The sequence below is a fragment of the Amphibalanus amphitrite genome, unplaced genomic scaffold, assembly GCF_019059575.1.
Source record: "Amphibalanus amphitrite isolate SeventyFive unplaced genomic scaffold, NRLGWU_Aamphi_draft 000725F_arrow, whole genome shotgun sequence".
Lineage (NCBI taxonomy): Eukaryota > Metazoa > Arthropoda > Thecostraca > Balanomorpha > Balanidae > Amphibalanus > Amphibalanus amphitrite.
In genome coordinates, this window is record NW_024882219.1 from 233,904 (window position 1) to 261,782 (window position 27,879).

Sequence of the window (27,879 nt, forward strand, 5' to 3'; positions counted from 1 at the left end):
ACCACCTTTGTCGGAGCGGCTGCTGAATTCTGACCGATCTTACGTCCAAATAGATACCTACGTTTCCTTCAGTTACTGCTGGCTGGGTCAATTATATGAACAAAAAGACGAATCACGATGTTTTCTGAGGAAAAGCTGGAGGAGTCCCATAACCGATCCAAGTGACATTAGTGGAGGCGAATGTTTCCTAAGCTGGCAAAACACAAGATGAAGGTACTCACCATTGGAGACTGGTGCTGAAGGGCGTAGGCTCTTGGGCGCGGATGTCCTGCAGAGATGTTCGCTGCCGCAAATGCTGCTCGTTGAGGTATGAATAAACTCCTACTCCTGGCAATGGCGCTGGCTGTGAAGAGAAAGAAATAACCGCTGAGGTTTTTCCTTGATTAGACAAACACTATTCGTTAGAATTGTGTTTTTCTATTGAAAAACAACCGGAGCAGTCCTTCACCGGGTATGTCTGCAGTCTGAGATGGGAGCACGCCTCTTAGTTGAGTAATTAATGATCTCTCAATTACTTACTGAGTTTTCTGCGCAATATGAACAATTGAAAGAACCAGCTGGGGAAATGCGGTCAAGATGCGGGCAGTTTTTTATGCGGTGGAACCAAGCGGCTCCCGGTTGCGAGCCGTTTGGCAAACTCACCTACCGCTGTTTTCACGCAGCCTCATCACTGTCAACTCCTCCGTCTCTGCTCCACCCACCGTAATTCATCGTCCAAAGACTTTATCTCCTTTACCACCTCCGCTTCCGTCACCGCTTCCGTCACTCCCCCTCACCTCCCCCCCCCCCCCCCCCTCCTACTCCCCGCTATCGTCACTCGAGCCAGCCAGCCTGGCGGGGTTGGCGCGTCGGTCGCGCGCCGACGCCTCTTCCCCACGCCGAACCACCGTCGCCGGCGACGACGGCAACGACGGCAGCCAGTCGAGTGCGGCGGCGGCGGCGAGTCCAGTCGCGCGCGCGGAGCCGACGGAGCCGGGCACGTGCGTGATCTAGGAGTCGGGAGGATGGCCGTCGCCGGGAGGCTGGCGCTCAGCCTGCTGCTGCTGGTGGTTAGAGGTGAGTTGGGAGGGAAGGAGGAAGGGCAAGTGGATAAACTACCCAGGGGCGTGCGCCATGCCTGTGTGCTTTTAAACGTGAGGTGAGTAAAATTGTGTGGACCTGACTAAAGCCTTTGATTCTTCTGCCAGTGTTTCTCTTTAATCGAATGATTCCGTATGGAGGACAAATTTGTACAATTGGAGTAAGGCTTTGAACTGCGATATCAAGCAACCAGGTAACTTTCAGGCTTCAAATTAACGATAAACCTGAATCTTCCCTATCTTTCCTCTGGGCAAGCAAATCCACATCCTTGCCACACTACGTTTCGCGGCTAACGGCCACCCCACCCAGACAACCTGCATGGAGCGTTGGTGATCACTGATCAGCTCCATTACGAGCACATCCCACCAGAATAACCGTTTTAGTTTTCAGCTGGATGACCTATCCCACCGGACAGTTGTCCAGTCCCACAGGGCCACTCCGGTCAAATCGGGACAGGCACATCCTTTGCCGTGCACCTGTCGGTGGTCGATTCAGCTCAATCACCATATCCTCTCCATTCATGGCTCTGCAATGGTGGCAATAAAGTAAATGGTCCTAATCCATCCAAACGTGAAACAAAAACAAAACGTAGGATAGTGTCACGATGGTTAGACAATAGACATTGCATGAGTAATGCTACCTTCTACCATGAGCAAACGCTACCTTCATGCCAATGTTTCAATTTTTTGTGGTTCGTGGTAGGTAAAGGCAAAGCATATTATTACAAGCGAGCAGTACCATTACTGCTCAACTGATATATTTGTAGGTTTAGCTAAAACCCCATGCACCCTGCAAACAATCCTCCACTTTAAAAGCAGTGGGCGCCGGATCGGTCGTTCATGGGGTACGTCGGCATATTCCCAATGAGCTGACCGGGGGCGGCTCAGGAAGTTGGCCAACCTGCTTAAAGCAGCGGCGGCAACATAAGACACGATTGGTTGCTGCAGACCTGGGAGCGATCGCAAAACTTGGCGAGGTTGGAGAAGTTCAAATAAGGAGGGGCGGCGAGGGCAAACCCGCCGCATTAACATCACCACTGCACAGATATAGTACCTTTATACCTATATCTTATATAATATGAGATGCTACTTTGGTTACACCGAAACGTAGGCCTGGGTATGCTTATCTCCCCACCGGGGGGGGGGGGGGGGTTCTTCGCAAAGGTTGAAAGGTAGAATGTTTAATAGGGAAAGAAGCAAATTAATTTTACACGTTTATATCCTCAATTCCATTGATATTAGCCGTTTTCACGATGGCCATCTGGTACACATTTGGTGCACATCTGGTACAGATTAGGTGCAGATTTGGTCAAATCGGGTTCAGTGTGTCTCTTAGCAGCTATCAGCTACGGTTGCACTAATTGCTGATATGCCTGCTTTGTCATATTATCAGAGAGCATCATCGATTAAAACACTGAAAAAAAAAATTCATAAAACGAATATATTTGCTATAAAAGGAATTAGATGCAGATTTGGTCAAATCAGGTGCATTCGCCGGATAGCCCGTCGTGAAAACGGCTATTGTTTTGCCTTCTCTTGCGCTTATTTATAAAACCCGATGCTACGCAGTACGCACGCATGGAAGATTTTGGCATAGGTACCTACCGACTGAAGCGTACAGTACTCGAGGCTCGTCGCTGCTTTTGGCTGACAAAGCGTGGCTCATCACAGAGTGCTGGTTGCACATATTGCAACCTTCTAGTTGCAGCTTCTCTTGCTGAAAAGTATTGATATTTTGATAAGCAATTATAAAAAGGGTGATGAAAATGAACAGCAAATAAAAAATTATATTTTGATGCTATTAAAATTTGCTTTTAGCTTACAAAAGTGCATGAGAACTTAGGTTCTCTTCACGTGCTGTGCTCCATGTGATTTACAAATTATGACCCTGACTGGCACAATATTGTTAGTGTTTCACCTTTATTACAAAGTTCTTCCATGAAAGAAGACAAAATAATTTACCCAAAGCCATATTGTCAGAACGACGGAAGCTCTGCATCACAGATCTGCCCGAATCTTTGCTTTGCTACCACTTTGTTGCTAAGGAGCACGAAAACTTTTATTGTTCACATTTCATTTATGAGCGAAATACCGTACACGATAGCACTCGCTTTTGAATGGTATGACTGACATTAGTTAGTGCAATGTTAATTGATTCACTTGGCCTGTAATTACGTTATCACCGTCTTGCGTTGAATAAAAACAGCACGTCGCCGGGAGCAATTTATAAAACGTAACGCATATGAAACTTTGAGCAGTGCCATTTGGCTGGAAGGCGCGTGATGCTTCACGTTTACGACCGAAACGCATCAGATCACATTTCCGACGTGCTGTTAGTTATTCTAGCAATCGCTGCATAGGTGCCTCCAGTGAAAACTGTATGGTTAAAGACCATCATGTTATTTTTTTCTGTATGGTATTATAGTAGTTTTGGAAGCTACCCCGTAATGTTGATAATGTACGTGAGACTTTTATTTGTGGTCTAGCATTATAGTGAAGATGTCATTTGTTATGAAGCACAGAATGAACACAGTGTTTTCTGAAGATTGCAGAAAAGTTTTAGGCATACTTTCCGACTCATCCAGACTTAACTATTTTTGCTTCCTGTCCCCCCTCAAAATCTTTGTCAGTGCTTTCAAACGATTTGATCGAATTGATTGCCTGTAATGGAAAGATTAGAAATATGTCTATTAGATTCCTATAAACGCTTCAGATTGGAAGATCTTTTTACAAACTACGCAAAACTCGGGCTGTTTACGGTACTTCCTCGATCAGAAGCAGGCGATTATAACACAACGGCTAATCCATCCAGTACGCGCACACCCCAGGACCAATGCCATAAAATGCAACATAAACGCAAGCCTACATCGATCTGCACCCAGCCAATGTGAGTTCGACGAGCGGCGATGGCATAAACCAAACGATTCGGAATGTCACTGGAACAATCGCCGGGGCCGATTAGGGTGCGCAAACACCACCCGATGTCGCCGAGCAGCGGCGTCGACGGCGTTTGTTTGAGGGCCATGAGCGCTGATTTGTCGTAGCATTAACGACGGCCCTGCGGCGGTGGTCGCTAAAAGCTGTTCAGAAAACAAGGCTCTCGTTGGTCGGAGCACTATGGTCTGGAACGCTGAGACTGAGTGGGTTGTTATGACGCAATTAATCACCGCGGTAACTGTGACGTGGCGTGCTGTGATTCGTCGGCTACAGTGCCTAGAATTTACACTATCGGAAGTCGGAACTATCACTATCACTGACACATCGGTTTGAAAATATAAGTTTCTTTTGAGATACTGTGACCGGGTGGAATCACTTCTTGTTTGATATGGGTATGCAACATGCCTGGAAAAGAACGAATAATTCAAGTATTGTTAAACGTTCTTGAGTCGTCACTTGTCATAACCCTCGCCCGTATAGGGGGGGGGGGGTCGAACGGACCCCCCATGGTTTTTCGCAAATAACTCGCATAAAAAGCGGCCGATCGCGACGAAACTTTCAGTACCCTCGCGTTCATCAATTTTACACCTACCCTGAAAATTTCATGACCCTGACCCAAATGACCTTTGACCTGTGACCTACTTTTCGAGACCATGTTTGGCCGGAATCGCGATTCCGCGTATGTCGGCTCGCATTAGCCGCGCGTTTGCAGTCTTTTCGTGGTTTCAAGCGTTCAAACATGTGATATGATGTTGCCCCCATGCATTAGGGTGGGTGTCAAGGTCACCTGAAGGTCAGGTCAGGTCATTGACCTTTGATGACCTCGGTTCACTTTTTCGAGTTTTACATGTTTCTAGACCAGTTTTTGGAGCTGAATTCGAATTTAGCAACCATATGAACATTTACGAAGTAGTTTTGGTGCCTTCGTAACATGTTACGAAGCTGTTAGAGGCGGTTGCCACCTACTACGAATACCCTTACTGGTTGACCTGACCTGACCTGACCCGACCTGGCCTAAATGCATGAAGACATCATCTGTGATCAAAACTAACATGATATTCGTGATCAGCACCCCGAAAAACCCCATAGCAGCCACACTTCACGACGTTCTAACAGGTCCCGATTTTCCCGACTTTTGGGTCATTGACCTGACCTGCAAGGTCAACCAATGACCTAGGACCTTAAAATTGGGTATCATCGGCTTCCTCTCGTCACGAGCAACACGCTCGTTTTTTCCGCGAAGCTCTAGCTCGATCAGGGGCGAAACGGCAAGGGGGGGTCCAACGGACCCCCCCCCCCCTTATACGTTCGCGGCTGGAAAAACACCAATACGGGCGAGGGTTAAGATGGGTGTGCAATGGGAAGCTATATAAACACACAAGTTATCGCATCTGTTGAATATTGGTCGCATTCACGGACGCACTGCCATAGGGTTTATTTATACGTCCGTGGCTGTATCCGTTTTCTTGTGAATGAATGCAACAGTATTGGGAGCGAGCCAAGGAGCAAAAACCGCCTCTAAATCTATCATCTGAAAGCGTTATTTGCAAATTTGTTCAGCTCAGAGCCAGCCAACTGTCACAACGCAAACGCATTGCAGAGCTTCTTCCGCTTCTTCGCTAAATTTATGCTACAGACTGACCATGACTGACCATCACTGACACGCACAAGCTCACTTTAAGTATACTTCAGCAAATAAAATGCATGTTTTATTGCGTCAGATCAGCTTTTATAGATCTCAAACGGCACACATAAATGGCTGGTGGTCCCCATAATCCGATTGCTCCCACGCCTTCCGCTGGTACCCATCATTTTCTTTTCGTGCGCAAAGCCAGAGGTAGAGCCGAGCAAGCCATTTATCAGTTGCTACACATTGCTCAGCTTTATTTAGCCGCATCCAACCGGTGCAGCTATTTAGAGCGGACCGAGATCGGTGATACCAAGCCTTTCCATAAGCTTTGCAATGAGTAAAACTGTCTTTGCTTTAGGTATCGGTGAGTGAATCTCCATCATATACGGGCAAGTGTATTACGCCGATATGGACGAGTGAGAAGATAATTTAAACGAATGGTTTCATAAAATCGATAACTCTATGCGTTCAGCTTTTTGAATCTCCGCATATGAATTGGCAAGAAATAGCAATTCTGAAACCAATAAAACACACATTCAGTTCCATTGAATTCACATCTTTTCTATGGAAATGTACGACACGCGTGTCACGGAACGCACGCTTCCCGACCTCCTGAATCACTCACCGCGATCCTTCACTGAATCCAGCGCCGTTCAAAAGTTGGCCGCTGCTGTGTCATATTTCCTTCATGTGTCCTGGCGTGCCGTAGTCTGCCTGACACGACCTTGCGGGCCTGAGCAGCACACCCCACCGGAGTGGTACGGACTCAAGCCGGTCGGGGTCGACCCCCGCGGCCAACTTGTGCCATGAGACGTCCGCCACCAGTCCACGCCTCATAACGCGCCGTCGGAAAAAGCCGTGTCGACGTTACCACAGTTTACTGGCCATCATGAGCCGAGCCAGGGATTTGCTGTGGACGCTCACGAAGCGAAGGAGCACGAGGAAAGTGGGACAATCTAAACTTAAAAGAGATAAGGGAAACATTTCTATAGTGTTTAAAAGACCCCGTCTCTTTCTGCTGTTAATATGAATAAAGCTGCAAGCTCTTTGTGTGATAGTAACTAAAAAAGGCCGGATAACCGATGACTACTTTGGACGTCAAACCCCTTGAGACCCCACTTTTTTGCGATAATTTTTAAATGCGTCAACATTTGTTGACAATATTCTGGCAATGTGTGTTTCAGAACCTGCCGAAGCTTTTATTACTAAGGAATTTTGACGCCAAACGATTATGGAAGGCAGACATGTGCACGGATCCCAGACAACCAATCACGGAAATCGAGATGGCCATTAGATTTACGGTCTTCAAGCATGAAATTATGATGGAAAACATGGCTCATAGAAGCCTCTCAATGAACCAACTATTTTGCATTCTTTCAGGGTTAACAGTTCTGAGGGAATGCAAAATAGTTGGTTCGTTGAGAGACATCTATTAGCCATGTTTTCCACCATAATTCCACGCTTAAAGACCACTAATCTAGTGGTCATCTTGATTTTCGTGTTTGGTCGTCTGGGATCCGTGCCCATGTCTGATGGAAGGTACTTCTCATTCACTCGTAATGCTAAGGTCAATTCAGGCCCGGGCAGAGGCTTGCGCTCGGCCACACTCGAGCCCCGCCACCAGCGCCATCTGCTCTAAATGCCATCTACCAGCGCCCGCTACCGCTACCAGCTACCGCCCACCATCAAGCCTGAATGGAGCGAGAGACGCGAGTGACCGGTCGCCGGGCAAGGAGCGTCGGAGGGGTAGGGCGGAGCTTAGCGCTGACGTCATTACGTGGCTCCGCCCCATGAGCGCGTAGCCTCTACCCAAACAGCAGATTCATTCCGTGAAATTTAACATTACGAGTGAATGAGAAGTACCTTTCATAAACGTTTGGCGTCAAAATACCTTAGTAATTAAAGTTTCGGCAGGTTCTGAAACACACATTGCCAGAATATTGTCAACGAGAGTTGACGCATTTAGAAATTATCGCAAAAAAGTGGGGTCTCAAGGGGTTTGACGTCCATAGTAGCTTCTGCATATAGGGGAGAGTGGGGTGGGTTGTATCAGTTTTTACTCCGAGACCCATAACCTCGTAACTATCCGTGATAAACTCATTATTTCCATACTATCTCCTTCCTTGATACTTCTGCTTTTTTGTGCAAAGTAACTTTTCCGCTACTTCTACCAGTTTTTCTTCTACGGTCTGCCGAATAGAACAATGTTTTTGATACAACTTGCCCCATGGCTTGGGTGAGTTGTATCAGGCGCGGATCCAGGGGGGGGCGACGGGGGCGGCCGCCCCCCCCCCCCCCGCCATCCGAAAAAGGCGCCCATATCCCGCGGCAGAGAGGGCGCCCCGAGCAGAAGAGCGGCGACACAGCAAAGGTTCAGCAGAAATAGGGCACCTCCAGCAGAAGTTGGGCTCACCAAGCAGGAGAGTGACGCCCAATTGCCTATTCCCAGCAGATGAGAGTCGCCCCAGCAGCAGATGGGCGCCCCCAGCAGAAGAGGGCGTCTCGTTACAAGAATATAAAATACCTTCTGTTCAAGAGGGGCGCCCCTGGCAGCGGAAGGGCACCCTTAGCAGGAGACGTGTCCCCCTGAAGAGGAGCGACGCCCCAGGAAAAGGAGAGAGGCGCCCCCATTCCGAGAAGAGGGGCGCCCTGACAGCAGCTGGGCGCCCCAGCAAAAAAGGAGCCCCATAATAAGAAAATGGGTGCCACTGGCAGAAGAGGGGCGCCCCAGCAGAAGAGAGGCGCCACAGCAAAAGTTAATCAGAAATAGGCAGCCTCCAGCAGAGGTTGGGCTCGCCAAACAGGATATGGGCGCCCCAGCCGCCCCATTGACAATATCCGGCAGAAGACAGACGCCCCAGCAGCAGATGCGCGCCCCCGGTAGAAGAGGGGCGCCCCATTACAAAAAGAAAAGGAGTATATTCTACCAAGAGGGGCGCCCCTGACGACAGCGGAAGGGCAGCCCCAGCAGAGGGGCGGTGCCCCAGTAAAAGGAGAGGTGTGCCCCGTTCCGAGCAGCAGAGGGTCGCCTCGCCCCAGAAAAAAAAAACAAGAGCCCCATAAGAAGAAAAGGGGTGCCTCTGGCAGAAGAGAGACGTTCCCCGCAGTGGAAGGGCGCCCCCACAAGAGTGGCGTCTCCAGCAAAAGAGAAGTGTCCCCTGCAAGAGAGGGGCACCCCACCAAAAGTTGGGCAGAAGTGGGGCGCCTCCAGCAGAATTTGGGGTCGCCAAACAGGAGAGGGCCGCCCTATTCACAGTAGAAAAGACTCCTCAGCAGCAAAGGGGCGCCCTAACAGAAAAGGTGCACTCGTAGTAGAAGTGGGACGCATCAGGAAGAAGAGGGGTACTTGTAGCAGAAGATGGGCGTCCCAGATAAGTGGGCCGCCTACAGCAAATTGGTCGTTCTTAGAAGGAAGAAATGAGGCGACTTAAGCAAAGTGGGTCTCTCCATAATGGATTAGGCGATCCAAGCGGAGGTTGGGCGCCCCCGGGAAGTGAGGCATACTAGCATAAGTGAGACGCTTCCAGAAAAAGGAGGGGGCATCACCGGGAGGAGGAGGACTGCACCAGTAAATGGAGGTCACCTTTTTGCTATCTTTTGCTAGGGTAGCGGTGCCCATCTACGACTTTTAACCCGTGCCATGCTGGTGGTCTGAGTTTTCCGTGTCCTGCTGGGGAGGGGGGGGGGGGCACACTCCCTCGTCTAACTCGGCTCCTGGGCCGCGTAGTGACACGCGATAAGCGGCATTCGAAAGATCGTCAAAAACAGGACGAAAACAAAACGGTCATTTTTTTAGGTCAGGTCGAATGTCAGGTCACCAGAGGTCATCAAAGGTAAAATGTTGCCTGTTTCAACATTTTTCCGTTTTCGAAGCAGCGGCACATAACTCGGAAACCAATAGAGCTATAGCGCCGCAGAAAAGCGCATTCGATAGCCCTTTTAAAGGTGTTTCTGCAAGCTGCGCTCAGATTTGACCTCAGGTCAACGGTTTAGCCTTCAGAGGGCAAAAGACTCTAAAAATAGCCTTTTTACGAACAATGTTTTCCTGCAATAACTTTTGACTCAAGAGAGTCTCGACATTACGTTTGCCAGCATTGCGTTTCTGTCGTCGAGACACGTCGAACAAACTTAAGGTTGACCTTATGAAGGGTAATTTTGAGAATTTGACCTCAGGTCAATGTCATGACCTGACCGAGAAAGGTCATGCTGCATAGCAGTCGATGCGTATCGTCGAGCTGAACACAGCTGAGGTGTTTTTATCGCTCTAGCTTGAATCTATCAAAAGTTATTAAAAAAAAACTGTTGCGGACCTTTCATGACATGGGATGACCTCTGGGACATAATGAGTGGTCACACTAGGTGCAATGTTCTTATTCAGTGTGTTAATTTTATATGTATCCCAATGCTTGATATTGTCTAGAATGGCGCTCGTCCAAAAGAGATGCCTTTCAGTTTTCTCCCAAAGACTTAATTATACCTATACCTACCTAATGGAGACGTCGCACAACTGACCTGACCTTAGGTCACAGATATCGAAATTCCGAGATATACATTTCATGAATAGTGTTGCTTTCATCAATCGCTGAAAGGTTCAAAGCAATCGTTCAGTCGGTATAGCAATGGTAAGCATTTGAACTTTTTCTTAGGCTAGGCCACTTGGCATAACCTGGTGACCTGACCTTCCATCACCCGCGTCAGACATTTTTACAACATGTGCAAAAAAGATGCATGATAAGGTATGCTGAAAATGGCTGCGCTGCGCGCAGCCGTTTTTCAGATATTTGCGAAAAACCTGTGGGGGAGCGCGATAACGCCCCCTAGTACGGCGCGGGCTTTTAGCTCCCGATTTTGACGGTTTGGCGCCCCCTTTGTATGGAGCGCCCCCGGATTGCCAGGTCGCCCCTATTTCGACTTGCCGCCCCCCCTCCCGAAAATTCCTGGATCCGCCCCTGAGTTGTATCACATGGTGGGGTAATTTGTATCACTAGGTATTTCACGTTTCAGGGAGTGTGCTTGCTACTGGTTTTGAACATAACAACATTGAATGGGGTTAATACATGTATATGCTCAAAGGCTTCACTTTTAGGTATTAGACCAAACGGAGGTCAATGCAATCCGAACGAAACATCGCGAAACGAACGAAACATCAACAGACTAGACGCAAAAGTGGCCCGTTAAGAGCAAAGAAGCCAACACATTGTGCCGAAATGGAACGAGTATTGACTAGCTACCTACAAACGCGAGCCAGGGCTTAGCTTTCGCGATCAAAAGCAAGATACCCATACATACATACATACATACATACATACATGCATGTTACAACATACCCCACCCGGCTCTGATACAACATGTAACTCACCGCCATCTTGGAAAAAAACATCCTCGTGCTCAAAAACAGCGGACAGCTGGAGAAATCCATTTTCACTCACGCAGCCTTAGAACCTACCCTCACCACCGCTACGGAGATATTTCAAATTCGTACGCATCTAAATGCCCAAAACACACATTTTCTTGCAACTTATTTTTTTTAGAATGACATTAAAAAAACATAAAATCGGCTCTCACCTCGAGACGCGTCCACCCAGCCACACGACAGAACAGGGAAAGATTGCGCCCGGAAAACCTCGTCGGCTGGTCGTGTCACGAGCGCTATCTATTGGAAAAGTTTGGCACAATTCGCCCTGATACAACTTGGACACGATACAACTCTCCCCGCTCTCCCCTACAGTACAGCAGGCGTACCCTCAACCCTGGTCGTTATCAGTCACATCAAATCACGTCACTCTCCCCAGCCCTCACACTCACTCATCCCCTCCAACTTCCCCATCCTCCCACACCCAGCTCCGCCACCCCGTATCCAGTCTCCCATTTATTTTCCGTCGACCGCCCGTCCTGACGCGCCCCCCCCCCCCCTTCCCCATGTTGACCATCTCTCCCGCGGCTGTCAAAGCTCAGTTTGCCAGCTCTACCAGCTCACTAAGGTCAGGAGCGGAGCGATTGGCACCGGCGCCGGTGGCACAACGATTTCCTGTCCCAGCCCAGCACTAACTGCACTTAGTTAACACGAGAGCGTGGCCAAAGGCGCCGCGCTGCAGTCTGACCAGAAAAGAACGCGGCGAGTCCGTCACGGTAGTCGGCTGAGCCGAATGGTACCGCGATGCGTGCGTTGGTGGCATTAGGATTATTTTATAAAGAGCTGTGAGAATGCGGTTGGATGTGTGAGTGAACTTAATGAAATGCATTATATGTAAGGTCAGGTAAAATGAGCCACGTTATATACATAGTTTGTGCCGTTTACCTCAACAACGAACCAGGAAAATTCAAAACAGTTAAAATGTAGACTTTATTCTTCAGGTTTTGATTTCCACTATTAGACCGTTCCGTTTTATTAATCCAGTAGATTCAACGTCAAGGTAGATTTCCTCTCAGTCACCAAGCGTGGGCGCTTCTTGCCCCCATAAATTGTCACCCGAATCACGGCTCTTCCGCTCCGACCCACGAGGGCAGAGTGCGTTCTGGTCAGCCCCTGGTCGGTCTCGCAGGCGGGTCTCGCCGTTGACGTGCGTTCATGTGCGGAGACCGATATGGTCGGCGAAAATCCATACGGCCAACGGTGCGGGACGGGGGACAGAAATGGCAGACCGCTGCCATCCTCGGCAGGGAAGCGACCGAACTGTAACGACCGTGCGTGTGCTCCCACTGAACGACTGTCGAGGAAGGGGTGATGGGGACCACGAGCGCAGGGCAGCGGAGTATGTCCCTGATGAGCTTTTACTGCAGCGTTGGTAGGTATGTACGGTTAAGTATGGACAGTACGCGGGAACATCTTTATAGCGAACATCTTAATGTACATACATTACGCCAGAGCATTTTAATCGCAAATGAAAGGCAGTACAAAGTTTGCATGACATTTCCACGAGTCACCGAAACAGCTTTCATGTCCAGATAAGACCAAAGGAGAGTAAAGTTCATGACCTTAGTCCACATAATGCATTGCTGAAATAAATAAGCACACTCATCTATCTTCCTGCAGTTTTATCTCATGTCAGCTCATGCAATTTCTCCCAACAGAAGGAGGCGCATAACGGTCCCTGTGTAGCATATTCCGTTTTGTATGCAGCGAAGTTACCGGAAGAAAGCAGCCTCACTGGTTGGCATTCGACGCTCCGAGTATAATCGGTCGGACAATGTTCGGTCACTGCCTCTGTCCAGTGGGGCAGGCAGCTAGCCTCGGTCTCTCTGGGATATGATCGGACAGTGCAGCTCGGTTAGACAGTGCAGCCAAACGGGAGAACTCAGCCAGTTGGTCTCAAAGTCAGTCCCGGGGGCACGATCAAGAAGTTACTAAATGCTCAGTCCCTGAGCCCGCTCTGTTGGTCGGCCAGTAAAGCCCCTGTGTTTTGGTCGGTCTTTCGGTCAGTCCCTGAGGCCCGGTCACTCGGCCAATCAACCCTCTGTGTTGTGGCAGTCTTTCGGCCAGCCCCTGCGGTGGTCCGAGCAGGCGACCTTCCCGAGGCCCTGTCGGTCGGTCAATCAACCCTCTGTGTTGTGGCAGTCTTTCGGTCAGCCCCAGCGGTGGTCCGAGCAGGCGACCAGCGCCTGAGCCCGGTCGGTCGCTCGGTCAGTCGGTCCCTGTGTTGGTCGTTCTTTCGGTCAGTCCCTGCGGTGGTCCGAGCAGGCGACCAGCGCCTGAGCCCGGTCGGGGACGGAGGGCTAACCTCGGCAGCCCGGCCCGGCGGCGCCCCCCGGCGGTTACATAGCGGTGCGATGACGGACGGTGGCGCAGCACGCGCGCCCTATGAATTCACCACCGTCACGCTAATGGTCCGCCGCCGCTCAGCACACGTGACGTCACCGAAAGGCGGCGCAGCTCAGGAGATATGGCGTCACAGGAAGACTGGGGTAGAGGTTGATGGTAGCAGTTTGAATGACTACGGTCATCATGGTCAGACTCAGGAGTGATCTAGTTCTGTTGGTGATTGACGAGATGAGTGCTTGTGTTGGCACAGATAGGTGATATAGGTACAACAATTATAGGCAAAAATATTTTTGAATATGATGCAATACTGTTGCACTATCCAAACTGCAAATACCATGGCATCTACCAACCGATCATCGGACCGTTGTGAGCATGTATGTATGTATATTTGTGTATAATTGCAAATATGCTAGTGTAGACCTAGTCAAGCCAAGCATGTTTCAAAAAGGTGATTGTTGAAAACCAATTATTTGAAGTGGCCACGGCTGTAAGGCATGATAAATGCACCCCGACAGTCAAGGGCTCATAGCTCACAGCTAAGTGCACGTGCAGTGACGTACACAGCTACCATATTCCCCATTACGAGACTCTTACCCGGGCACAGAGGAAATCGCATGCCAAATTAGCATTTGTGCTGTTGATTATTACGTGCAAGGCGTGTATTAGTGGCATAAATTCACGTCTTAATGCATCAACAGTAGCTGTAGGAAAGGAAGGAGAAATGTTTTCTGATAAATTATGCAAAAATGAATCTTATGTTCGACCATATTTTTGTAAGTGAACACAATTGTTCGTTGCGTGTCAACTATTTATTTATTGAAGCACATGGGCCAAGTTAAGTTTGAACTTGCCTGCCGGCTTTGAACATTTGCTTTATAACCACTCAGTCTAATTTAACAACCCAGTGTAGTTATAATTACATTCCTTTTTTATAGAATAATGTATGTTTGATTCTTTCACCACTTCCATTCAATTGCTACGCTGTGCTGCAATTGGCACAGATCTCCCGCATGCCGGCATGATGCCTACCAACGATGAAGCCTCTGGAGCACCTACCCTGCGATTTTCGGGGCTTTGACATCGGACCATTTGAGCATTGACCAGAGCAGTCTAAGGCTGGGGGGATCCATGTGATCGCAAGGCACCTCGCAGTTGCGATCAAACGTAAATTGAATCGGAACAGATATTGGAGGGATCCATCACATCGTAGGCTAAGTAGATACGCAAGTTGTATCGCAAATGGTGAAGATACGAACTAACTTTACGAATCTTCTCGGTCGATCGGAAGGCCGATCGTAGCGAAGCTTTACCTCTTTCTCAAGAGAAAAATATAAGAAATTTTCAAACTTTTCACAAAACCGAAATATATGTTAAACAAATATGGTTGATGAACACGTGTGCAAAATTTGAAGTCGATTTCTTCAAAAATGGCTGCGCTAGAGCGTTTTAAATTTACACGTTGAAAACGGTCACTTTCACGTCATTTTTGTAATCACTTTTTTCAATTTTGAAATTTAAAAAGTGTTTTGGACAATTTTTCGCATTAATTGCGAAAATCTGACCAAAACATGTATCGCACCATCAATGATCCGATACGCCATCAGAGGCCGCGCCGCGGACAGGTGGGCGCGGCGATACCTAGGCCGCGTGGGGGTTACACTGGTGTTCGGGAAGGGCTATGTCAACGCGAGGCAGGCCGCGGGGGAGCCGGTTGCGGCGCCGGTCCGTATTTGTCGGCGCCTAACAGTGCAGCGGTGCGTTTATGGCGGAGGGAGGGGAAGCGGTGTAGTGTCGGCAAGGCCGCACACAGGAGAGGGCACACGGGGCTCCCCCCATTCGAGTTGGGGCCCCTAATCCTTAGACCGCCGAAGACCATGTAAAATGAACTGAAATAATGATTGAAAAGACCGGGAGGGCCCATCCCGTTCCCCAGCAGGCCCATACGAGTCCATAAATGCCCAGTAGCGCAGCCAGGGGTATTGTGGTGAAATTTCACTGGCCCTCAAAAGACCTCAAAGGGCCCACAGATGGGGTCACCGGGTCCTCAGATGGTCTCGAAGGGCCCTCGGTTAGCGTCAAATGGCCCTCATCTGGTGTCAAAGGGCCCTCAGATGGCCAAATGAAGGGCCACATGCCGCCACAAGATGGCCTCAAAGGGCCCTCAGATGGGTTCAAAGGGCTCTCAGCCAACGTTAAACCTACCTCAGAAGACCTTAAAGGGCGTCAAAAGGCCCTAAACCTGCGTCAGAGGGCCCTGAGCTCGCGTCAAACGACCCTCCGAAGGCCTTAAAGAGTCCTTAGCTTGTGTCAGAGGGCCCCCAGCTGGTGTCAGTGAGCCCTCCTCAGCTGGCGCCAAAAGTCCATCTGAAGGCCTCAAACGGTCGTCAGCTGGAGTACAACGGTCCTCAGATGCCGTCACGCGGCCCTCAAAAGTCTCAAGGAGCCCCTATAAGGTCTCAAAGGGCCCTCATTTGGCCTCAAAAGGCCCTCCGCTAGCGTTAACCTTCGCCCGTAAACGGCGATCTGCCACCTTCGCCCATGCAGGGGGGGGGGGGGTTGGTGCGACCCCCCCTTGGCGTTTGAAAACGGAGCGTCGTAGAGCTTAGCGGAAAAGACCAACGGATTGCTCTCGCCGAGATCTCGCGATTGGTGGTATATTTTTTGGTCCTAGGTCAACATTTGACCTACTTTTGACCGGTCAAAGGTCAAATTTTCGGAAAAATACTTTTTCAACTTTCGGCGGCGATTGCGGCAAAACGGTGGGAGATATCGACTTGAAACCTTCACTATCGTGTTTCTTGATCAATTCTCTATCGTTTGGTATGTATTTCGTTTCCCTAGCTCTAAAAATGGCGCGTTGGGAGCGCCGGAAGTCGGCAAGGTCACAGTCGGCGGCAGAAATTCGAAAAATCAAAATTTAAATTTTTGAAATCTGATTGTATTTTTGGATTTGGGAGGTCCATTTGCTCCCTATATAAGCTAATATTGCTGCATATTCCCATTGAGGTGACAAGAATTAGCAAAATAGTGGTTCGGGCGCTTTTCAAAAATAGTACCGGACGCTGTTCCTCTTGTGACGTCATAGCTCCGTGACCTGACCTGACCCGGTCAAATTTCTTATACCATATGATGGCCAATACTTGCCCCAACATGCATGGGAAGTTTCATCACGATCCATCAACCGATGTCCGTACCACCGGCAGGAAACCTCGGGCGTTGGCACTCAGTTTGTGAAAATCCGGCCGGAGGCTGTACCTCTTATGACGTCATAACTCCGTGACCTGACATGACCCGATCAATTTTTTTCGGCAAAAGATGCGCAAAGGTTGCCCCAGAGGGTATTGAAAATTTCAGCCCGCTACGACAAGCCGTTTAGCGTGCACTTCGAAAAAACCTCAGGGGGGGGGGTTGATACAACCCCCCCCCCCCTACATGGGCGAGGGTTAACCGGACTTCAGAAGGCCTTAAAGGGCCCTTATCTGGTGTCAGAGGGCCCCCAGCTAGTGTCAGAGGGCCCTCAGTTGGCGCAAAATGGTCATCAGAAGGCCTCAAACGGTCCGTAACTGGAGTCCAACCGCAACGGTCCTCAGGTGGCGTCAAGCGGCCCTCAAAAAGCCTCAAAGGCCGCTTAGAAGGCAGCAAAGGGCCCTCATATGACCCCAAAGGGTCCTCTGCTGGCGTCAAACGGACCAAAGAAGGTCTCAAAGGGCGTCAAAGGGCCCTGAGCTCGTGTCAAATATAAAAGCGCCCTTAGCTGGTGTCAGGAGGCCCCCATTTGGTGTCAGCGTGCCCTCAGCTGGTGTCAGAGAGCCCTCAGTTGGCATCTACTGGCCATCAGAAGGCACCAAACGGTCCTCAGATGGCGTCCAACGGTCCTCAGCTGACGTTAAGAGGCCCTCAAAAAGGCCTCAAAGACCCCTCGGCTGCTGAAGAGGCCCCTAGCCTCAAAGGAAACTCAAGAGACGTTAAACGGCCCTAACAAGGCTTGAAAGGGCCCTCTGCTGGTGGGAAAGGGCTCGCATATGACGTCAATAACAGCTTTGTCAAAAACGGACCTGAGAGACCTTGCCGGTCCCTGGTTATAAGGGACTCCTGTCTCTTGCAGTAACCTGAGTGGCCCACGTTTACTGAGAAGCCCCTGGTTATTGAAGGAGTCCCTGGTTACTGGAAGGACCCCTGGTTATCAGAGGGTTCCCTGGTCACCTGGTGGGTCCCTGATCAATTGAAACCTCCCGATCATCTGAGCGCCCCCTGATTGCCTTGGTCTTGGCGTTGGCGTACAGTTTAAAGTCGTCGGCACACTGCGGCCTCCTCTTTCTCAACAAGTCCCTGTATTTCTTCTGCAGCGAGGGCGATTTCGTCAAAATACTCCTCCATCGCGAAGCCTCGTGCGCAGACGCAGTCTTCGGGGCGCTCGCTGCGCCAACTCTTGACGCCAACTGACGGGCTCCAAATGGAACAGATGGACTCCGAAACGAACATGGGAATGCCGACACATGATCCCTCCAAATTTACAGAGGAGGAGATGTCCCTGACAGCCTATTTGCAATAAGGGTCACTTTTACACTATAGACGTAAGGGGAATTCGACCTTATCGACATGGTACTACGAGGTCAGCTGATCTGCTTGGCATTTAAATCGTAGTAAAACTGGCATTTAAACGCTGCGAAACAACTTACGTACAACGTAGCTCCGATTTGCCGCTCTTTCTTTTTCATCCCTCCGATTTTCTTCCGATCAAGAGAAGTTTCGTACCGAGAGAAGTTTCGCAGCCACGTCCGATATAACTTACGATAGCACGGATCCCCCCAGCCAGATTCAAGCGAAATAAGCCGCAGTGTTTCTAATAAATGACACACTTGCTTCGCGGATCATTTGCATGATATGCAGCTCTATCTGCCACTTGCCAGCTTTATTCGAGCTCGGACGAAAATCATCCAATGCCCCTCAGTGCCTCCTCTCCTGACGTGACCTAACCCGCCCTCTCTCTCTCTCTCTCTCTCTCTCTCTCTCTCTCTCTCTCTCTCTCTCTCTCTCTCTCTCTCTCTCTCTCTCTCTCTCTCTCTCTCTCTCTCTCTCTCTCTCTCTCTCTCTCTCTCTCTCTCTCTCTCTCTCTCTCTCTCTCTCTCTCTCTCTCTCTCTCTCTCTCTCTCTCTCTCTCTCTCTCTCTCTCTCTCTCTCTCTCTCTCTCTCTCTCTCTCTCTCTCTCTCTCTCTCTCCGCAGACTCGGCCGGTCTGCATCTGACCCGGGTAAGTATCCCCTCCCCGGTTCAGGCCGGCACGCGCACCATGCTCTCCTGCTTCTTCAAACTCAACTGGGGCGAGACCGTCTACACCGTCAACTGGTACAGAAACGGCCACGAGTTCTACCGCTTCTCGCCCGGCGAAAACCCCTCCATCCAGACCTTCAGCCAGCCCGGAATCTTCGTGGATGTGAGTAACATCGCATCACGATACCCTACAGGCTGCAGATAGTTTTTGGTCTTGATTTAATTTCAGGCAGGCGTGAACTTGAATAACCGTTAAAACAACGTGCCAAGTTTTCCTTTTTGGTTTGGCTTGTTTTCCTATCACCAATAAGCTCTGACTATGACCCGGTGACCTCTAACCATGACCTCTGACGATGACTTATTAATATCTACTTTGACCTAGTGTCGGTGACCCGATGACCCCCATCCCCGACAGACGTTTGCCAGTAACATCACCACGGTGGTTCTGCGCTCTGTGCCGCTCAACTCGGCCGGTCGCTACCGCTGTGAGATCGCCATCGAGGCACCCAGTTACTTCACCGTGCAGGGACACGGTGATATGGCCGTTATAGGTGAGTCTCCGTGTGCCAGCCCCACGACGATATTAGCCGTTTTTACGACGGCCATCTGATACACATTTGGTGCACATCTGGTGCAAATTAGGTGCAGATTTGGTCAAATTAGGTTCAGGGTATCTCTTAGTAGCTATCAGCTAGGGTTGCACTAATTGCTTATATGCCTGCTTTTCATATTATCAGAGAGTATCATCGATTAAAACACTGAAATAAAGACATAAAATAAAGATGTTTGCTGTAAAAGAGATTAGGTGCAGATTTGGTCAAATTAGGTGCAATCGCCGGATAGCCCGTCGTGAAAACGGCTATTGAGATTTTGCCTCTAAGGTACTGGTTCTATTTTGCCGTAGACTCTATGATTTCAAAAAAATGACACCCCCATTTATTCGTTGTATCCGTTCCGACGCAACTGGCATTGAAGGACGAGATAGTGCCGAGTAAAATTCACTGTTTGCATTGAATGTCCTTATTTCTCATATATTTATTGATCCTAGACTAGCAACTGCATGCATTTGTGGTTATCATGCCAGTGCCACAGACCACGACGTTCGAATATTTTTGCCTTGAGCTGATGAGTAAGTCGATCGTAGTCGGTCGTTTCCTTCACTGAAAGGCTAAAGCTATATTTCAAACGCTAAAAGCATCCGTGGCGCCAAGCGAGAGGAGTGACCAAACCAAACAACCCGGCATCAGTCCTCTACGGAAGACGCTGAGACTCAGATAAAGCTCCGTAATATGCCACAAATGGCCTTTGGGTTTCATCTATAAGGTTAGGGTCGAGCGATGGGATTATAAAACCTAAATTCAGTTATCCCAATAATTGAGATGTGCTCAACTGCACATATCGTGCATTGATCCGATAGTTGGCTCTTTTCGATATTCATTTCCACCCACCAATTAGCTCGCACTTGCTGATAAAAGGAGAGTGAGACCAGCCTTTACATATATGTATTATACACCAAGTTATCAACCAGCTCCTCAGCTTTGAGCAATTAAAATGCATTCAGCAATGAGCTTCCGTTCGTCCCGTGGTATGATTACAAGTATTCTTGGTGTCCTTTTCTGTGGGCGAAGAATCCTCTGAGCTGTCTCTGACACACTAAAGACTTTAATACACAACCATCATAACTTTCCAGAGCGGATCATCCCCAAGTTCTACCTGTTCTAACAAACGAGAAACGCGAACTATCTTTGCACCACCTGACGCTTCCACTGTCTGCAGATTTGCCGTCGGAGGGACCGCGGATTGATGGCGCACAAGACATGTACGGCATTGGCGAGCCGGTGCTGATTAATTGTACATCGGCGCCAAGTCGACCGGCAGCTTCACTCACCTGGTATATCAACGGAGAGCAGGTGAGACCACAGCGCTGCAGATCCGATACCTCGCCCCCAGTCCGCCGGTGCAACCCCTGCCTCGTCCGGGGAACGGTTCTATGGAGCACTTTCAACCCCAGCGTCTCCGCAATGAATACGCCGGGGCGCACGGTTAATCTGTCCGGCTTCCTCGGCCATACCAGCCAAGCTTTTCGTACCGAGCTGCTCAAGTAAGCTTCGCCGAGCTATCTGGGCCTCCTGAGTGAGTGTAGCAGTGTGGTCTCGAATACCGGGAATCCACCTTATCACTGTCGACAGACGGTTCTTACCAGAGGCCGGGTCAGTCACAAAGGTTTCACTCCATCGCGAGAGCTCGTGACCACGACCCGATTACTGAGGTCACCGGCCCCGTCGGAACGGCGCTGCCCCACTTGAATGGGTTCACCACCCGCGCTACAATTTATTGAAGATGGGAGCTACGGTAGTCTGGCGAGGGAGACCTGCAAGAGGTGTCTGCGTTTGGGAGGGAGGGAGAGATGCGCCGACGGTAGACGTCCCGTCGGTTTGTGGGGAGCAGAGGGAGGGAGGGGGACGTTTGGTGAGCCTCCAAACGTCCAGGGATCACGGCGGTGGATCGGTCGCCGCCGCCGCCGATCCCCTCCGATCGTCCTGAGCCGACTGTAATTGAGTCTCAAGTCGAGTGTGCCGCTTAGGACGGCCAGGTCATTAACAACCGACGACAGTAATACCGCCCTGAACTCGCATATCCGGGCCGGTGGCGTCGCTAGCCCTCCCCCTCCTCCCCGCCCCCGGCGGGCCCGTCACCAAACGTTGCTCAGTGGCAGACCGTCGCACGCGACCGCGGTCCTGGCGCTCCTCACGTCAGCGTTGGAGGCGTTTGGAGCGGACTGGGTGCGTGTCCAAATCGCAGGAGGACGCACCACGCGGGTGTCAGTTATACGTGTCCCATGGGGCGTGTCGGGAACGGTAGTAAGCGTGTCAGGAGGGCGTGTCAGGGCGTGTCGAGGTGTGTCAAACGAGCACCACAGGTGTCATTAACACCCTCCCCACCGACAGGCCGACCCGAGCCTGGTGAGCGACTACCCGATCCGACGGCACAGGAACGGTCTGGAGACGTCCAAGATCGGGCTCAAGTTCCGCCTGCGTCACGGCCACCTCCGCCAGGGCGGCATCAAGGTCAAGTGCGCCGCAGAAATATCGGCTCTCTACTGGAAAACCCACGAGCGAGAGATGTGGGGAAGAACGGCCGAGCCAATGGGAGCCGGGCCCTTCTCCAGTGAGTACTGAGTACCCCATCCACTTCCTGCTCAGCACCGAACATAGGCTGATAACTTCTGGATAAGTCATGATCCATGCAGCTTTTGTATGCTCTTCTGCTTCCATGGTGCGCCATTGCGTTATGTAACCTGCTTTAAGCTGCTTCCGCTCTCTGAAAAGTTCTGCGTAAATATGTTTTATAACATCGCTCCATAAGTCTGGTAGAGCTGGAAGTCCGGATTAAGGGAAGCATATGATTTGATTTGTTGGCAGTAACGAGCTATTTTCTCAGTTTATTTAATTTCAACTATAATATTTTTCCTAAATTATGACGTGCCATTGCATTTTTATATTTGTTATGTATTGTTTTAGAATAGTTTTTGTGCATGAGCCTAGCATAACGATAGAATACCTGCAATATGAGGTAATAACTTGTTCTCAACGCCTGAACCCCTCTCATTACACTATGCAACAGTCATTTTGTTCCTGAGTAACGACCGATTTTTTTGGACTCATTGGGTCCCATTATAACCGAAATGGGCATTTGTTTTGATCTGAAAATGTTTTTCCGGTTTTCAGAGACGATTTTCGATTTTTGGCCCCGAAATTCGGTTTTTGGCCCACTGTGTCCGGTGTAATTGAGTAATCGACTCGCGGTAACTTTCATCGCCCTTCCTATGCCACAAGCTTTCGAATGATATCCGGTTTTGCATATTTGCGTGTAAAAATAACGTCATAAATCTATGTTAAAGTAAGAAAATATTGAAACTTTGTAAAAATTTGACATTTTTTTCGATTTCATTTCAAAATAGAGAAAAAACTAAAGGCCCTATCCAAATTCTGAGCCCAGTTCCTTGAAGAGCATTCAATTTCCGTTCGGAAGGTACTATTTTTGTGCATTTTATCGGTTTACTGTGACGTCCAGATTGAGTCACTTGAAAACGGGCCCCCAGCCATTTCCATGACAATATGTGTTCAGTGCATGAAGAATCATTCTAACAAATGGAGGTACAGATCAAGATTCTGAGCGACAGGACTGCTCAAAAGTAAGTTCCTGCGTGTGACCCGAGGTCACAAGGGGTCAACAACATGACCTCAGTTGACCCCTCGTTGATCCTATGGCGTTAACATACGTTATCAGGTTAATGCTATGTGATATGACATAGGATATGTGTTTAGGTTAACTCAATCTGGACGCCACAGGAATCCGATAAAATGCACTAAAAAGGTACCTTCCGAACGGAAATGGAATGCTCTTCAAGGAACTGGGCTCAGAATTTGGATAGGGCCTTTAGTTTTTCCTCTATTTTGAAATGAAATCGAAAAAAAGTCAAATTTTTACAAAATTTCAACATTTTCTTACTTTAACATTGATTTATGCCGTTATTTTTGCACGCAAATATGCAAAACCAGATATCATTCGAAAGCTTGTGGCATAGGAAAGGCGATGAAAGTTACCACGAGTCGATTACTCAATTACATCGAACACGGTGGGCCAAAAACCGAATTTCGGGGCCAAAAATCGAAAATCGTCTCTGAAAACCGGAAAAACATTTTCAGATCAAAACTAATGCCCATTTCGGTTATAATAGGACCCAATGAATAAGAAAAATTCGGTCGCTTTCCAGGAACAGAAAATGTTTCATTTTTTGTTGCATAGTGATCGATAAAGATAAGTTATTTTTCTCCAACTCCATCATACTCTCTCCCACCATCTACCTCTCTTTTTTACTTCTCTCTCCCTCTCTTTTTTGTCTCCCTCTACCCTCTCTTAAGTAACCACTTTTCTGCAAAAACCCAGTGGGCTTCTTCAGGATGTCGTATCGCCCTAAATGTGTACATGACCATTTTGGTTTCCGCCTTCGATTCATAACCGACCGTGGGGCTTCGACGCAAAAGGACAGCGGACATGGAGGAAATAGCGGGTCGCGGCAATCGGAAGGTAGTTCAGTCGGCCTGTTGGCAAAGCTTGCAGCGGTAAAGGTCAAACACCACCTCCAACGACGCCAGTGTATGCATGGCACCGCGGTGGCATTACGTTCACAAGCAATCGGACTAGGGAGGAGGGTCAAATAGACAAACAGATCGACGGACCTCCTGACAGATTACAGACTGCACTCTCAGAGGTTCGGTCGTAACAAAAAATAACGGAAGTAATAAGATTGATAAAAATAGAATGAAATGATTGAGGACTAAAAATCATATCGTCATTCTCACGATTAGTCGGTTGTTTGCCCTAACAGATAGTTGTACGGACGGACTTACGACCGCTGGACGGATGAATTGACGGGACAAATAGACAGATTGGACATGACAAACGAACAATCAGACGTTTTGTCGTTCTGTCGGTCACCCGGTGGGCCCGTCGCGCGGTCAGACAGACGGTCGAACGGACTGCATAACTGTCGGTCTGACGGCCGGACATCGCGGCATGCAAAGTCGATCGTCCCCCGCACGCTACAGCAGTCGCGGTGCCAATCAAACAGCCGACATTAGTAGCCCGGCTAGCGGACCAGTGTCTACTACGGGCAGTCGGAACACAGCGCTGTTCGGCACAGCCATCGCCGATGACGAGCATTTCATTCGCGCTAATTTCCCATCAGGCGCAGTGCTTCGGCGATAAGCAGGCCGACCATGCATGCTTGCGCACTCGGTTGCGCTGTGGACAAGCTGTGCCCCTGTGAGGACGCAGTGAGTGAATTGACCGCCCACGAGCGGGGTCGATATGGTCTTTGAGCATCCATCATATTTGATGACATCTGCGATCCGCGCGGTCCGTTTCGTGTAGCAATCAGTGCGTACCGGCCGGCCGGGAAGGCCCGATGGTGGCTGGCCGGCCGGGGGCTGCCCGGCGGTCCACAGCGACAATAGCGACACCGTCCGGTGACGTGCCACTTGTTGTCAATGGCAATAACCGGCCGTGCAGTCGACATTCAGTTGGTAATGCGCCGTGTAGAGGTCAAAGGGCGCCGAGCGCACGGCTGACTATGAGCCCAGTTGATGGTTATTGGTGACAATATTGTCTGGTATGTGCACTCGCGAAGTGATTCGTTCTATGTCTTATTGTCATATCTAATAGTGCATAGGACGATTTACTCTCATTTTTTAGAAGCTCTTTGGCTTTGTTGGTGATGCGTATTGTTAGAAAGCCAAATTATTCAACATTAAAAAGCACTGCACTTTAAAGGGACTATCCCACCTTTAACAGGGGGTTTGAGTTGAGATAGCCAAGTTTGCGGCGAGGTTCAGAAACCACTATCTATCTAGGTTGCAACCCCCGCGGCCTCTTGGTGTTGAAGAAATTCGTTCCCTTCATTTGAAAATGGGCCTTGTACGAGTACAAGGCCCTATCTTCAACATGGAGCGACCGTTAGTGTGACGTCACCTCGTTTAGTCATTCTGATTTAAATGGGTTTGTTCGTTGAAAAATCGCTTAAAACTTGGTCTGAACTTTGTTGTGGTGCCTACAGAGTAAAAAGAATCAGCTTTATGACAGTAATGTGGCCTGGGGAAGGAGGTAATTTTGGGCTGTGACGTCACATATTTGAAAGTTTGTGTTTGGAATATGGGAAGCCTAAGATGTTTAATGAAAAATAAATGCCAGAACCGTGTTCCTGGTCATCCAATCTATAAAGTCGGGCACAATTTAACTGGTTTTAACAACATTTTAGAAGGTGGGATAGTCCCTTTAATGGATAAAAAGTAAAAAAGTGATGATTAGTTGATTTGAGAAATGGATGTAAATGTAGTCGGTCGTTTTCTACATCCGTGAAGCCTTGGCGAAACCTTGTTAAAACAATTTTAGTGATTTAACCTGATCACGAGAAGTGGAACCTAGGATAAGCACTAAGCAGCAAATGCTAGAACAATGGGACTTAAATAAATGATTGCCACAGGAGGATGGAAGATATTTTATTAACATTTACATGTCAGTTCAAAACATAATGACAAAACATCGGATAGCGGCGTGAGACGACCTTCATGGGGTGCCGTTTCTGCGGGATTTGCCGTCACATCGTGAAAATATGTCTGTCAGCCTCGTGGGAGGTGTTAATCCACCGGGATTCGCGGGATTCAAGCACGCTCTAACGAAATTGAAACAGGGAAATTACGGGACGCTTAAAATGGTGCCGGGGATTTGATAATCGGGGACTTACAAGAATATTAGAAGCTATCCCAGAGGGTGGTGAAATGGCTATTATGATGAGTTACAAATGCGAACATGTGCTTGGAAACCTTAGAATGATGCCATGAGGTCGCGGTAGGAGAGATCCTGGAGAAAACCATGCCCCAAAAGTTATCACAAGATACTCAAAGGAAGAGGCTCAGCATATGCTCTCTCACTTATTGTGATGATGAAACTTTTTTTTAAAATATGTGGTCGCTGCGCATTCACTGGTGCTTTTTAGCTTACTCAATGTAGTTTGGATAAAAACTCTCACATCACATATCAATATCACAATCACATGTCAGATCAGCGACGGCTATCACAAAAAACACGAAATAACTATGCAACTCTCATGACATATTGCGCATCATTTTTTAACATCATTCACTACCTCTTTTAATGTCCTTTTGTTTTTGTTTTCTTCTCAGATGGCGCTGCTCGCGACCCTCTGCCGCTTCTGCTACCGCTGCTGCTGCTCTCGGTGCTGGCCATCCGGCACGCGGCGTGACTGGTTCACCTTAGCGAGTGACCGCATCACGTGACTGCCACGCCGTGCGTTACTGCAGCGACCGGCCGAGTCACGTGATTGACGGAGGTCGTCGGTGGATCGGCCGAGGGTTGAGCGGGGTAGGGACCACGTCAGTGATTTTAGTACAAACGGCTGTGACGGTGTGACAGAAATGTGCCACCGCCGCCGCTGGTGGAGGGAGGGGCACCACGAGGTCAGCGTCGGGCAAGGTGGCCGCTCACGAGACTGAGGGTAGGAACGCTTGGTGTGAAGAGATAACTATTGTCTGACGATAGAACGTCGGTGGACTTATGACTGTTCGGTGTCGGGATATCTTCAGTGAAGATGCCACCCAGTCGTGGAAAAAAGATCTGTTGAGGGCCGCTGCAGAATCGTCTAGATATTCACCTCCGTAAAGGACATCTATGAAGATAAATCTTCGAAGACGGTTCCTCAGAAGACCTTAAGATCTTCGACTGGTTGAGTGGCGAATTGAGTTTGCAGCTGGTAGGCGACAGAGTGTTGAACGACGAGTGTTACAGGTATAATCGTGACCCGCTCCTGATAGTGCTCTGCGCGAGTGGCGAGACTCTGTCCGCAGACTTCCTCTGTGAGATAACGCCGACTTCCTCTATGAGATAGCGCGTTGTCCCTGGCGTGGGGGAAGCGCCCTCCGCAGCGTCAGAGTTGGTGTCAACCCTTGCCCCAGCTCCACTTCGCGTGGGCTGATGTAATATCTCCCGTATATCCTGTTCCCTGCGAACCGTAATCCCCTTTGGAGCTCCCTGTGGCTAATGTGCGGAGGCGTGTGCATCTGCGTTGTGCTGCGGGTCGTGAAGTTCCCATCCCGGGGAGACGGCGCCCCCACTCCTGTTCAGAAGTCAGATGAAAGTCTGCCGCTGCTCCATCTCCTCGGATCCCGGCTCTGCTGCCGTGCTGTTGGGTTCATGTGAGCGTCTGTTGGCGTCTACGGTCACGGGTAGTGACTTGGACGTCTGGCCCGTCACTGGGTATACGGTTAGAGGACGCGGGACTTGCGCGCTCAGATGTGAAAATCCCTTGGCAGCGGCAACCTATACTGTCTCGAAAGATCTGTAGCTGTATGACGTTCGTGACTGCTCTCGTGTACCGCGTGTGCTACCGGCGCGCATCATAAGCTGCGTCATCTCTGTTGTCGCGCATTGCCGACCGCCGGGTGTAATCACCGCGTCGGCTCGCGGCCGGCGCTCGCGCGTCCTGTGCCATGTTCCTCCGCGTGCCGTCGGTGACGACGCCCCGCCTCCGTCGGCGGCGACAACATGACCGATGGGACGACGAGCGGCCCGCGGGGAGCCAGCCGTCATCTCAGCTGTATGAGTATATATAAGTACCAACACTCA

The 27,879-nt window shown here is 49.5% G+C and overlaps 1 protein-coding gene across 1 annotated transcript; it reads left to right on the forward strand.

The window, feature by feature from the left end:
• Nucleotides 1-925: 925 nt before the first annotated feature.
• On the forward strand, nucleotides 926-27,879 carry LOC122365258 (cell adhesion molecule 1-like). Its single transcript, XM_043336292.1, has 6 exons — nucleotides 926-1,056; nucleotides 18,630-18,838; nucleotides 19,091-19,226; nucleotides 20,452-20,585; nucleotides 21,624-21,843; nucleotides 26,421-27,879. Exons 1-6 carry the CDS (start codon nucleotides 1,005-1,007, stop codon nucleotides 26,498-26,500), a joined length of 831 nt encoding a protein of 276 aa, XP_043192227.1. The 5' UTR covers nucleotides 926-1,004; the 3' UTR covers nucleotides 26,501-27,879.